This window comes from Rhopalosiphum maidis, chromosome 4, assembly GCF_003676215.2.
Source record: "Rhopalosiphum maidis isolate BTI-1 chromosome 4, ASM367621v3, whole genome shotgun sequence".
Classification (NCBI taxonomy): domain Eukaryota; kingdom Metazoa; phylum Arthropoda; class Insecta; order Hemiptera; family Aphididae; genus Rhopalosiphum; species Rhopalosiphum maidis.
In genome coordinates this window covers 25,153,114-25,168,835 of record NC_040880.1, presented here as the reverse complement: position 1 = coordinate 25,168,835, position 15,722 = coordinate 25,153,114, and the positions used below count along the sequence as shown (strand labels likewise).

General features: G+C 31.7%; 1 protein-coding gene across 3 annotated transcripts in view; it reads left to right on the top strand.

Annotated features, from left to right (window-relative positions):
• The window catches only part of LOC113548253 (BAI1-associated protein 3), a 149,823-nt gene that overhangs the window by 116,104 nt on the left and 17,997 nt on the right, over nucleotides 1–15,722 (top strand). For all 3 annotated transcript variants that reach the window (XM_026949039.1, XM_026949038.1, XM_026949037.1), the window contains one exon: nucleotides 9,371–9,590. In XM_026949039.1, coding sequence (XP_026804840.1) covers nucleotides 9,371–9,590 — 220 coding nt within the window. The remainder of the gene's footprint in view (nucleotides 1–9,370; nucleotides 9,591–15,722) is intronic.

Sequence of the window (15,722 nt, the reverse complement as noted above, 5' to 3'; positions counted from 1 at the left end):
TAGACCATTTTATTAGATTAAAAATGAATTGATAAATTGTTAATACCAACTGTCCATCAGTATTCGATTATAATTAGTATAAAAATAAAATCGATATTAAAAAAAGTAATGCGATTAACTCTATTTATAACCGGACATGACCAAAAAATTAGAAATGACATCAGAAAACCGTATCACAAACCTTAACGGCTGACGTCACGTCCCTAGTCAAATAACTAATTCATTGGTATTTTAATATGAAAACGCAATACATATAGTAACGTATTTTTACCGGCTATTGTACCTATTTTTCCTATATTTCTTGAGTTTGTTATTTCTATTATTCGACTTTACCATCGCCCATCACTGCCATCTTCATTCGTAATAAATCGCATCAATAAAATATTTCTGCAATTAAACAGGATAGAACGAAAAACGTTACATTCCTGGTTGAGTTGCGGGATTTTCATTTGACGGTTTCAAGTAGAATAAAAATAATAGTACTATATTTATTATAAATAATAAATACCTTTGCAGCCATTGTTGATTACGCTGTTACGCCAAAATATTAATTCCCGAACAATGTTAACCAATTATAAATTCCAATCGGATGTTTGGGATTTTTGTGCCAGCGCTACCAGACACTATGTTAGTTAATATATTATTGTACACATATATTTTACATTGTACAGACCTCACGCAATCGCAGTAGGAATTTTTTTGATGGTTATACGTATATAATTATATTATATGTACGTACATTGTAAAAAAAAAATTCATAATTTGAAAAACGTTTTCATATTTTCCTCCGATACAGTTTTGTCAATTGTTGGTGTGTAGTTTTGCTGCAACTATTTATGAATTATAATTATTATTATACTTCTGTTACCGCAATCTCACACAATGTATCACACCAAAAAAAAAAAAAAAAAACGATCGTCAACAGTTTGAGCACATTTTACCTGAAATTGTATAGAGGTTTGCGATTAAACTATTATTATTATGTTAATTTCAATCTAACCACAGTTTAATTTCATTTATTATTAATTATAATGTTATACAGAGTGGGGCGAAACAGACAGTGCAATTTTTGACAGACTATTAAAAAAAACTACGCAACTTTCAGAAATTATATTTATTTAATTTTCTTCAGTATATCATGCCGTTTTATGTATCAAGTTTTTAAAATTACATCAGAAAGATAATGGCCGCCATCAGATTAAGTGATGCAGGCGATATTTGAAGTTTTCGGCCGCATTTTGACACATTTCGACTGGTATAGTGGTAAAACGCTAATTTCTTCAATAATTTGCTCTTTGAGGTCTTCCAAGGTATGAGGCTGATGTTTAAAAACCTTTTCCTTCAGGTAGCCCCCACAGGCAAAAACACAAATGCTCAAATTCGGTGAACGCGCGGGCCACCTCTTATCACACCTCCTCAGAGATGACCATTTCCAAAAAAACGTACGGACAGCGAAGCACTGTTGTTCACTAGACCAAACCATAGTAATACTGATAATGACATGGTCTGCCCAACTAAATGAGACTATCATAATCGCACTATACCCACAACACGGGAAGTACGAACCTTTCAAAACTGCACCGTTTGATTCTCCCCTCTCTGTATTATTTTTACTGGACAAAGCATACAAATCTATAAGTTTTGTAGGTATATTAACTAATTAACTGGAATTTTTTTTTTAATAATATGTTTCAGATGTTTGCGTAACTTTGCGATCTATATTATCATTAAATAAATAATTCAATTTTTCATTATTATAAAAAATAATAATATATTAATAATTTTTTTTTGTGCGCAAACCATCTTATAATTTTCTGATAAAATTATTGAAATGTGTGCAAATGCGGCCTTTTAAAAACGTATTCCTTGATAGCCTGTGACGTTTAAGAAAAAAAAATTCGTGAAAACGGTTGACGCGATGACAAAAAAAAAATTGAAGAAGAAACATGTACATATAACACAGTTTATCGTCAATCGTTATGTCGCGGACAAAGCGCGTGTGGCAGTCCACTAATCTTTTGAGTGCTCGGATTTAGTCCTGCAGAAAGGCGCCGGACATCGTTCGTGGCCGGCATCCAATGTTTTTTTTCGGTTTGCGTGACTCGAGAACAGCTGCTGACGGGAAAGTGGTCGAGACGTTGCGATCCGGCTCGCGTCGGATTACGTTTCAAACGGGCGAAAAATAAAAATGATAATAATAATCGAGGATTCTATGGAATATTATGTACGCGATAAACAGGGCCCGGATATACTTACGACAGAGTTGCGCGAACATTTTGATGCAAATACCGCTGCACCGAACAATTTGCGTCTTGGTAACGTTGGTGGATTAACATTTCGAAAAGTTGCGCGACAACCCTCGACGTTTTACAAAAGTTTCAACGTTCCCATCATTGTACGGTGCACCTACTTATCTATGTGCGTGTGTGTGTGTGTGTGTGTGTGTGTGTGTGTGTGTGTGTGTGTGTAAACATACCATGCGTTCAAATAATGGTTAAGATTATTTAACCGTCAACAAACTTCAAATACAAACGATTATAATACATAGGCAGCTTAATATAATACACTAGCAACCGACTACGTACATTAATACCTCAAAACAAAATGCAATAATAATATGTTATTTGAAACTTTCTTACGTATCATAACACGATATTCTATTCGACATGAAAAACGTAAATTATATCTTTTCGATTCAATAATTTAATTTAATTTTCTAAATTAAAATTTAGTACCATAAAATATATTTTTTAAGGAGACATGTGGTTTTTGTACACACTATTAGTAAATAAAATACATATTATTATAACACTATGTATTCTCAATTTTTAAACCTACGCAGTAATAATAATAATTAAGTCAATTTTATTATTAAATTGAATTATCTACTGCAGTTAATTGCTTATAATGATTAAAGTATTAATATATATATATATATATATATTAATATACGTAATACTTTGTATACTTTGGCTCGTTTTAATATTTTTATTGAAGTATTTGATAAGATATCTGTTTGTTACTAGTATTATTAAACAATTTTTATAATACAATTTTTTTGATAAATATTTTACTCATCTAATACTTTTTATAGTCTTCATCAAATATAATAATATTACCTAGTAATGTTTACTACTTAATAAACTTTAAATATGCTTATACCACTGTAGAAACCAATCATAATATCATTATATAATCAACATTGTACACTTAAAGTATACTAAACAATTAGATACATAAAAAAGATAGTAGTAAAAGTTTCAGTAATTTACTAAGAAGCAATAAAATAAACTTACATATATAACGGTGATAAATTATTAAACATGCTATATATTTACAAACAATAACGTTTCGAAAATATGGCGCCAAAAAACGTTTAAAACGTCTTCACGACCATTTAATCTGCCAATTAATATAACATCTGACATTTTATTACGACATAAAGATTTAAAAAAAAAAAAAATGCATTGCTCATAAAATGTACACGTTCAAATGAGCTTTAAATTGAATTTTTATCATTACATTTTAATATGCGCTGTCGATTAATATCGGCTGTATAGAAATAAATCAAACAGCTAATAATATTTGTCATCATACATCACACCTCGTCGCGTTCGTTTATATATTAACTTGGCCGTCGTTAATACAATCATTCAACTCCAACGCATTGTCGATATCGTTGCTGCAGACCCCGGGGAACTTCGCATAACAACACACAGCACTATATAATTACACGTCATGCGATTACGGTAACGACGAAACAGTATTGATGACGATAGTTGATAAATGTTTACCCTCTCCGCCCTGCGACGAATTACAAATTTAAATGAGAATTTTTGTTAGAGCTTGATCGATGCTGTTGTACACAATATTGTATTAGTATAATATACCGAGTTCATCGATGCGCCACCTCTCCGCACCGACTCGTGAATCCACCGCCAACGCCACCATGTCACCGATATAATTGCCAAATGTATTACCCAAATACTGTAGCATATTTTCCAATTTTTTTCCCGTAGAGTCAAATACAATTTATTTGTTATTCATTCACGGAGTCGGATATCCTAAAAATAACATAAATAAACAACAAAGAGACATTTTTGCTGTATTGCAAATACCGCCTACTATGCAATGGCAGTACATTTTATGAATAATCAAAAGATTCTGCGTACCCCGTGAATCAGTTTATAATCAATATGGCCAATAATAATGCGCCTTAAAAACTTATAAAATATGTATACAGTTATGCTCTAAAAATTACCAAAATATTTTCCAAAAAAAAAAAACACACTCACAATAACTAATTGTAATGTTCTTTTTTTAATTAAATGATTTATTTTCCATATATTGTACCACCAATGATTTATAAAAATTTGTGGTATTCTCTCTGTATAAAAAGCAAACGAAAATGTTTAATGTTTTTAATAAATAACGATTTGAACATTACAACACATTGATTAAAAGACGAACATTTTAATTCTTACCTGATTTTATTGCGTGTAATAATTAATTATTTGCATAAGTTTTTAGACAACATTGAGCGTCTATTGTCCGTTAACAGATTTTTGGTAATGTGAAAAGAAGCGTTGTACATTAACAGATGTGCGTATTTATAATGCAAAAAAAGCGTTGCTTATCAAATCTTCTGGGAAACCTTTTAATGTAGGTCACCGAATAGTACTTTTAAAATTTTCGTATTAATATGAAAACCATTTTTTTTTTTTTATAAAACATTTTCACATTTTTTGTTTATATCATCGCTACTGTTTGTACCACTAGCTTCACGTATTTTACTTTATGCAGTTATTTAATTTTATTGAGCCTGCTAGTAAAACATTCTGATCTTCTAAACATGTTATAGTATTGGGTAAAAATCCTTAGTTTGAATGAATAAAAGTTGAATTTGCTTCAACTTGATCATTACTCATTAGTAATTGATTTTTTAACTTTATCTTTTGAAAAGACATTTTTGAGGTTCATTTTCTATTTAACATTTCGAGTAGCTTGTGTATATTCGCAATAATACATATGCTTCCATGTCCATGTATCCCATCTTGTAATAAAGGTGTTGAGGGAAATAGAATACCTGAAGCTTCAGTTTTAAACAAATCAATACGACTTGGAGTTTCAAAAAAAATAATTTTGTATTTGAAACAAGCTCTTCAATTTTTGGAAATTATTAATTTATTAAGATTATTAATATAATCTTACCTATTTTTTATTAATAAGTTGAATTGCCCATAATAACTTTTATAAATTAAACGAATATATCAGTAAGTACTACAAATTTTAAAACAATGAAATTTATATAGTTTAAAAATCACAATCACGTTCAAACATTTTTATTCATACTCGTATAATTATAATAAATTGTACTTAAAGTCCCATAATAATATTAATCGCTATTATTATCATAAAAAAAATTACCACATAACTGAAGTTTTTCTAAAGCAACTCGTGATTCGATAACCAATATTTAAAATTCATAAATATCGAAATTTAAATGCCATCGGCTGATCTATATAATATAATATACATAGACGACTTATCATTCGTTTAAAATATTTTTCCCAATCGTACGAAAGTATAAGCATACCAGTTTCCTTAGTATCAGCTAGCAGCTAGTGAATAAAATATAATAAAACACATTGCAGTACAATAATATTTATTATTTTTAACCATTGTCGTGGTTCTTACTTTGCATGTAAAATAAATAAATAAAATCGTATTCTATTCTTTAACTGTTTCTTGTAGGCACATCCAACATGCAGCCACCTGAAAGTTGTTTAGGTAGTATATTAAAATAATATGAAAGTTTTTAAAATACACTAATTTAATATTACTTATAAATTAATATGGAATTATCTCAAAAATATTCAGTTCTTAAAATTTAGTAATACATATTTCCATCATTACATAAATCTAGACTAACAATTACAATAATGCGGTATCACAATAGTCGGACGGGAATACAACTATAAAACAATATGCAGATATCGCAATCTCTTTTTAAACTTATTTCTTTGTTCCCTCTGATTGGATTATAAAATGACACGTTATCATGTATGCAGAAAGTATATTCTATTACAGGATAATTTTATTCACAAAGCACAAAGCTTTTTCCTTAAACAATTCACTTATTTAAATTCTTTAGAAATATACTTTAAGACCACATTTTCAAATACTTACACTTTTTTATGTAATTTATGGAGTTTTTTTGTAGCAACAAACATTTTTTTTTTCACAAGAACCATACTTTAAGACGATATTTTTTAATATTGATGCTTTGATCAAATTGAACGAATCATACTCAAAGTTTCCAAAAATTATAAATTCAACAAGTTCATCATAAAAGCTAAAATGGGGGTGAAAGTACTCGATGAATTACCTTGTATATTATTTACACGGGTACCGTGTAGATTATTTGAGCCTGCAACAAGAAATTTCACGCTGTTAAACAGACAACAAACACTCACTCTCACACCACACTTACTCACACTGTAATCACTAACTGGTACTAATACTGGCATTGTAGTATATACAATACACTATTTCGAAAACAAATTCATCAACACGAAAGATAGGTCGGGATAAATGGATTTATCCAGCATTAGGAGGTACTCCCTAACCGTAATCGATGAGTTGTTTATTTCGATATGTTCACATGCAATACTACCATACTAATACGTCTCTGTGGTTATCCCAAATACTTAGGTCTTAAGGTGAAAACCACAAGTCTTGTTCTTCTATAATATTCTTTTTTTTTCGTTTTAAATATCATCTAAATATATTTATTAATAATACACGATGAAACTATTCCAAGGCCAATTTAGTATGTCAGAAATGTACTTTTATAAACAATATTGAATAATCTGCAACCACTTTTGCTCGTATTTTTAACATCGTATGGTCACGAATAGTAGTGATAAATTACGGCTATACGCATAAAAACTTTGTAATTAATAATAAAACAAATAAAATAGATTTTAATGAGTCTAAAAACTAGGTAAATTTTTAATAAAAATATTTAATTACTAAACGCCTTAAAGATTTACAGTATAATTTATTGTTCCGTACTTTATTCGTTGCAATAAAGTATATACAAATATAAATCAGAGGTTTTTTTTTATTTATTTATTAAATATTTAGCAGTGAAAAGAATGAAATTGTATTGTACGAAGTTTTTTTTTAAATTGTGTTAAAAAAATACAATAATTAAAAAAAATGAAAATCCCGTGAAAAAAAAAAAAAAACGAAAACCGTCGAAAACCTTTGAAACAATTTTAAATTAGTGATTAGTAAATTTATGAACGTCTTAAAAATAAAAATACTAAAATAACATCTAACGTAAGACTCAAATAATAATATTATAATAAGATATCGACATCATACAATATAATGCATAGCGAAGATACAAAACAATCTATCGGTAGTTTAACGCAACTTGAAATATTTTCATGTATTCATATATTACTATATATGACAGTATGTATTCTATGTTTACCAGCAAGAAAAATCCAATGTTTACATGAAACCGATATAAATTATTGACACTGTAGTATGTTTACTTTCTTATTTTCCCTACAGTCTCGAATGATTAGCGCCCGTTAAGCTCGTCGAAAATATCGGAAATACGTGGCAACCAATACAATATTAATATTATTAAGTCTTTAATCGCGCGAAGAATACACATATGCCACAAATATACGATTCATGCACAACACATAATACCTACTAAGGTAAATAGTCAATTTGACCATTAATTTGGGACTTCGAAACAATAAGCATAATTATTTTATACTTTATACGTTCGTGTTCGGGTAATAATCGATGAGCATCACTGTTTTGAACCAGAGGTTCCTAAACTTTTTTTTTAACTTACAGCACCCTGAGGTATTTTCTCGAAATCCAGAGACACACTTCAGTAGTTCGTTTACTTTTATACTTTAAAAACTGTTTTTTTTTTACTAGTTATAAAAAAAAACGTATTATATTATAATTTTATACTTGTAAAAAAACAATAAATAAATAATAATTGATTAATACAATGATATATAATACGCTATATTTTTCAAAAATTCTAAAAACTTTGTATGATTGGTATCTATTTTAAACGATTTTACGACTCCCGATTCAAGTTCACGACACCTTAGTTGAAACGGTATAAACGATCATCGGAGAATACACGCGCTCGTCGTATTTTTTGGTTTCTCTGAACGTATATATTATCATACCAACACATTCCTGGAATACTTTAAAACTCCGTTTACGATATAAAACACACACACTCACACATATTACTGGGTCTTTCACGCAAAACGACGCACATAGACTTTTATTTTAATGTTTTTAAACATTTATCACTACATTACACAATCTGTTTCCAGTTTACAATAAAAGTAAGTGAACTACGACGGGGAGACTTGTTGAAGAGCCTATCTCGTTGATAGAACTTTCGGTCGATGACTTTTAATAATATTATAATAACATGCGCCTTTTGAAACCTACTTCTCTGCACTCGGGACAACCCGCAGCTCGCAATTATTAAATCCCACCACCATCACCGCCGCCGCCGTCATATCCGTACATTAAATTAATGAGTTTGCACTATATACGGTATACGTCATATACGCTGTGTACGCGAAAGCCTAACCACTGGCACTTTGGAAGTGTTCGTCAATCGCACTGAATATTTTAGAACCGCCAAAGTATACTATCCCGTGTACGCCGTTTGCGTTTATGCCGAGATAAAAAAAAAAGTTTGGAGCACAGTCGAGTTATTCGTTTTTATAGAACATCTGTTTTTTTTTTTTAAAAAAACCATACGTAGTTTTACTGGTGTCGGCGTATTAGGGGTAGATATAATATCGGTCGATTTCCGTGCGCGCCGCGGTTACTGTCCACTCCCGGTAAGTGCTTTTACACGGCGAGCGCGTTCGGCGATATTGGTAGAAGAGTTAGTTAGCTTTGGGCGCAGTACGACAATAACTATGATGCGATTGCTTTGGATTAGCTGAACAAAAACAGGCGACCTATGGAAACAGGTTCGCGTTACTAGTCATAATATCGTTATACGGTATTCTCGCGAGATTCGATTATCCGTGCGACACGAATCGCTCGCGATAACACGCGCTGGTCACGCGCCTACAATATTATTACTGTAACGCCTATCCGACGCACCGGTCGCGGTATGTGTATATGTACTGTATATACAGGTAGTGATGGGTAGGTATATACCGCCAATAGGTGTGCACAATACTATATTATATGGGTACACGTCATCGTTATTATTGTTGTTGTTACGTAGTTTTTATTTTTCTCTCGATCACGGCCAACCGTCGTTAATTGTTTCCGTGTGTCACGTCTACAGGATTCAGCGACCCGTACTGCATGCTTGGCATCCAGCCGGGCATGGTGTCCCCGCAACCCGGATCGGGCCTGCCGCCGTCGCCGGCCAACAGCCCGTCGCCGTACCAGCCACCGCTGTCGCCGCGGCCCGCGCACGCCACCGCCCGCACGCTGTCCGAGGGCGGAATCGAATTGCCAGACGGCCGGCACGACCATCACGACAAGCTCCGCAAACACCACAGGTAAGAAACGTGTGTGCGTGTAATAACACGCGCGGGCGGCAAAACTTTTTCGGGTCATGTAACTACCGGAATTTTGTAGTCTGTTTTCAAAAAAAAAAAAAAAAACACGTGCCAGCAATATTACGTTGTTCGCGCCGGTGTTGTACGATCGAAAACGTTTTACCATTTTGGTAACACGATTGAGAACGGTTTTTCGAGCGACGTTGCCGTTATGAGTATTTAAAGTATAAATATCAAAACCCAGGATAAGGTAACCGCGGATACCTATGAACTGCGGACGATCGGTCGCCGTTGGAACTTGACACTAGAATCACTATAGAGTCAGCTACTGCACGCGGGTTCCCAGTGTTCTGTTGATCGCGCGTTGCCCTTTCCGGCGGCGTAGTGTTAGGCGATTTCGGTACGCCGGCGTACAACATGCAAGACACAACATAATATTAACATTATTATACAGTATGCAGACAATATAATTTTAAAATTGATTTTTTCACAATAAACGTGTATCTGTCTAAATATATAATTATAGATCCACCTCGTTTGTAGGGCGTAATGTCTACGGATTCAAAACAGTTCACTGTATTATTCGATAACGATGAAATTACCTTTACACTATTTAGATTTAAATATTTTATACTATCAACATTTGGCATACTTATTGTACTCCACTCCGGGTGTATAATACTATTGACTGTGGTAAACATTTGCAGCTTCTTTATTTTCGTTTTAAAATCGGTTATTTATTACTAGTTACTACGTCATGTAATTAGTGTAATTACTAATTACCCGCATTTGTCAGAAACATTATGACTATAAAACGTCATGGTTTCGGTAACGTACCGACTGTAATGTGTGCAGTATGTAGTCCAAAATAAATCGATTTTATTTTTTTTCATTCGACTAAAATATGAAATTTATGAATTTTTTTTATCTCCAATATTTTATTAATAATATAATATTATTTATAAAAATATTTTATTTGATATTAATTAATTCATAGGTTTTTTATTGTTAATATACATTTTTATTATTATTATATATGTTACGGTTATAAATACATTATGGTAATGCATATGGGCATACAGAGAGAACTGTAGTGGTTTTAAAAGCACCCGTTCCGTCACATCGGTTGACTAAATTTTAATTGGATTTCTTGTCATAACCGCATTATTATATTACCTCTGTTTCTTTTGTTTATCAATTATTTTTAAGCGTACACCCAACATCGCCCCTAGATTGAAATTGTATTATGGGCTATGTATTTTATACGCAGGTTATTATAGACTAACGATTCGAGGTACGGAAACAATAACGTCGAAACTGCGGTCTAACGGTGTGTATAATGATTTACAGTTGTAATTATTTTGTAGAAATTATATCTAATACCGTGCCAATTTAAAAATGCGTGGTTCATTTTTCATAATAATTATCACGATATGAATTTTTCTTTTATATTTGATCCAGATGGTGGGATGTAGAAGTTATTACCCTCCGTCTGTATTTGTGCCTTGTCTCGTGGTAATAATGGCCAAGTACCGTATTAGTTATTACTTTTGTGTGGTTTTAATTTTTTTTTTTTTTTTTTTAGCAATTTCACATACCGTTCGCATTTTCACTGGCGTATCGGTCTAGTCATTTTTTGTACGATGATTAACCTAAACATATGAGAGCTATCAGGTATATTCGAAGTCTTTCAGGCTACTATGGGTTTACGAGCTTTCCATTTATCACTGTGTAATGTCTAACCTATATCAATTTCAGCTTGAATATGATCGATAATAAAGTAACCTTACCGCGTTTTTCTAAACAATCTTCTATTTACCGTTATACGCGAACATCATATATCCAAGGTTCTGTAATGAGCTTTCTTTTTTTTTCATTTTATCGTCTTGATCCCGGCGTGGTTGGCTCAGCGGTGATTTTGGATTTCCCCAGCCTCCCATACCATGGTTTGCGTGTGATAATGTAAGATATATTTTTCATTCGACTATAAATTCACCCGGGTTTATTTTTTTCTTGTATTTAATTGGTTCACAACATCTAGACGCAATACGCAATAATTATACCAATTGTCTACTGTTGATTAGGATTTATTCTTATATGAAATTTTACTCCATTCGAAAATAGTATAATATGTAAATTCGTGAGAAATATAGATACGACACTATAACCTAACCTAAGAACTATGCGTATCATTGAGATAAATCGTGTTATATCATTATATTATATTAATATATCGTTGGGATAAGCGAGGACACGACTTAAATGTCCAGCGTCGACATACGCACTTATTTCTTATTGCAGTAATAAAATAATTACCTAACAATAAAACCAGTGTGAAAATGGTATATGACATTGTATACCTTCACAGGCTGTACATTTTAATAATCACCGTGTGTTTTTATCAGTATAAGAATAATTATTGTTCTATGGAAACCATACAATAATGTAAGTAATTTATTGATTAAAAATTAACGAAACAATTGTTTAAACCGAATAACGGTCGTTTGTATAGCCATTTTGTTTAACTGTTATTGAAACACAACAAATAATCAATGAAATCTATGGACATTATACAACACAACCGTAAAGTATCGTTATAAGGCGTGTAATATTGTATAGGGGATTTAAAATAACCCGGCGAGTTATAATCATAAATCTACTATAACCGTTTCCAAATATTGCGCCGTACAGAAAAATGCACGTACGCGAGTAAAGAGAAGCTTATGAATGTTCTCCATTAAATGATAGCCAATTTTTCGTCGTAACCGGATCCCTTTCGAAAACGATTTCCACATATGTATTGACGTTAATGTCGCTACTATAATGTGGGCCCCTTAAAAAAAGGTTTGCCGATATCGAATAGGTTGCTACATTATGCCATTCAAATTGCAGGACTTGAACGATGAGTACCTATAATTTCCACTGATGTTCGAAAATTTTCCGTTGCCCGTGGGAAACCAATACCAACCATTTCATAATATAGTAAACATAATTAATTTCTGAGAGTCGATATTCACAATTTCTAGATTTACTTTATAGTACATATAATTAATATATGATATACGTATTAAACAGAATATCCGACATTTACCAAAATTTAGTTTCGTTTGATCTGCTGTAAATCTGTCGTGTTTTCACAAATTCACCAAACAAACTAGATATCACAAAATTCTGGAAAATATTCAGATGGTATTATAAATAGATAGTTTACTACTACAACATTATTTGTACGTATAAATACGAGATCATCAAAATTGTTTATCGCGAAGTCGATTGGGATTGCATAGAGGTATAAAATACTTTAATATGATTCGCTTACCAGCTTCGTAGGTAACTAAAAATTTCAATTTATATGTTTGTATAAGAATAATAACTATATCATATTATTATTTAAGTTTTCTGAAAGCATGTTGTTTAAAATTCAAAGCCTGTAAGTATAAAACACCTGTATAATAATAATATACGTTAGTTATGAACGCAACCCACTTCGATTCTTCCAAAATGACGTCGCATACATTTTATACACATTATACAATCGTCTATTGGTTTTACGATGATTGCCGAGAATCGTTCGCGTCGCACTACACAGTCCAAATACCACTAAACCGTACAAACACCTTCCGTCAAAAAACAGAATCAAACACCAGCAATTTTCGTTAACGGAGAAAATCCGAGTAAATAATAATAGCAGGCAGTGTGTAGCCTAAACGTTTGAAAACGAAAATAAATAATACACTTCCCGCTACCAACACCCCCTTCTAAAAACCTACCACTGCCTAACCCTTAGCGGCTTACCACACCCCCGCTGCTACCCTCATCGTACCCACGAGAAATTGCACCCGCATGAGGCCCATACACACACACACACACACATAAACTTCAGCCTGCCTACGCCGTCGTCGAAGTAATGTATCGTACGTATATATAAATTCCATTTATAATACAAAAATACGCGGTCCAATATATTATATTATAACGTCCAGAAGTCAAAACGTATAGTATTTCGAATCGTTCTATCGACAAATCATATTTTACCGTATAAAAGTCAGACCCTTTTTTATTTTTTATTTTTTAAATTCGTTACATAATTGTTCTTTTTATCACAATAAAGTAAAGTAGAATATCTACCTGAAATGCGTTTAAATAATCGATGTTCACGTAATTTTTAATCAAATTTTAAATAGAATTTACGTTTTCCAGTTAAGTTCGTATCTGTTTGTTTTAATTTTTAATTTATTTCTACCCTATAGACATATTAAGTATTTGATATCTTTTAGATACCTTCTTAAAATTCATGAAACCGTTCAATTACAGTAATAATTTTGTAGACGTTGAAAAATATTACGTGAACACTCATCAGTCGTTCGTTCTTAACTTACTGTGCGGGTCCTTTTTTTTTTAATTGCAAGTTGTACGATCGAACCTCGTGACATTTTTTTTAAAGACTGGCTTTTTCCTCAACGTAACAATGTCGATACTTATTGTTCGCATAAAATTATAATATCTCTTTTGTTATACAAATCGTAAAGTAGATAACTTTCTTTTTGTGCAGTTATATATTTTTCTTATTAACACTGACTCAACCACTCCTTTTCGTTTATTACATGTAAAAACACACATATTATATCATTTTACTAATGTGTTTTTCCCAATCCGCCACATTAATAGAAAAAATATTATTCAAGCTGAATAGTATAAAATATTATTCACTTTTGAGGTACAGCAAAAATGTCCAGTCGATAAAAAAAGAGGTTTTATACTATTCGTACGTTTTTCCCCTCAAACACTCACCGAAAACCGAAAAACTTATCGCACAGCTCACAGTCACGTCTGGTACACATTCGTAATGTTTTGCCGATTTATTATTATCTGCAGTAAAGTATACCGTGTTCACGTCAGAGATACACCTATATCACGTTTAAAAGGATTTTGTTCGCTATACAGAATTCAGCGTAGTTTTCATTTCATTTTACAAGAACTCCAATAATCGTATTATAAATACATTAAACGAGTGATGAACACTAAAAAAAAAAAAAATATAAACATAAACATAATATTAAAAAAAGGACAACCCATTAGTAATATCTCTCAGATATATTAATTTGTTTTTTTTTATTAGTTATTTGTAATTATATTATTGTTGTTGTTAAGGCGTCTCTTGGCCATTTTCCTTTTAGCTTTCTAGCGGTTTTTTCTGGAATTGTTAGAAAAGATTTTTGGGAGGTTATATGATTTTTATGGTTATATGATTAGTCAGTATATGTTGTGAAATCTATTATAACATTGGTTTGCTAGTTTTTTGAATTTGGAGATAGACATTGTGCTTATTGTATATACATTTAGGTTGAAAATACTACGGTCATACAAAATTTAACCATAAACTAATCTTCTGAAATGTTATCCCTGGATGAATTTCGAACGATTTTGCTTAAATTTTAATGTCAGAATTAAGTAAAATTGAAGCTATGACCAGTATTTTGTTTTTGAGGTGAATTTTAAAATTAATGATTGGACGGAGAAGGTAAAGAAGTGAGATACATTGTTTTGTTTCTTATCCTTTTGGTATGATCTTTCCAGGTCGCAATCTTGACGCAAAGTTAAAAAAAAAAAAGTGAATCAATACGAACGGCAATCAAAGCGTGAATTTTATGCACATAAAAACTACACAACAAATTATAATTAAGAAGTAGATTCCTACCCTGTATCATATACGCATGCGAACTATTATTTTTATGTCATGTTAATATTTTTTTCGTCGGCTATTATTTCTATTTTTATTTATCAAATGCGCTCACAACCGTTCGGAAAAACTCAAATAATCAAAAAAAAAAGTGAAAAAAAAATAAAATACTTTTCCACACGATGATCTGTTATTGTTTGGGTGTTGTTCATACTATAGTTTCAATGTTAATAAATTTAGTAAATATAGGATTTCACTGAAACTATAATAATATATAATATTTGTTTAATTCTCTAACATTTCATTTGTTCAGCGCACGATACTATAACGATTGGAATATATTTTATACGCAGGAACAAGTGAAGGGCTGTGCAAGTGTCGGGTGGGTAACTCTCAATAATGTAGTACTTGGATTCCGTTTACGAGTATTGTTTGGTATAACTACCTGTAAT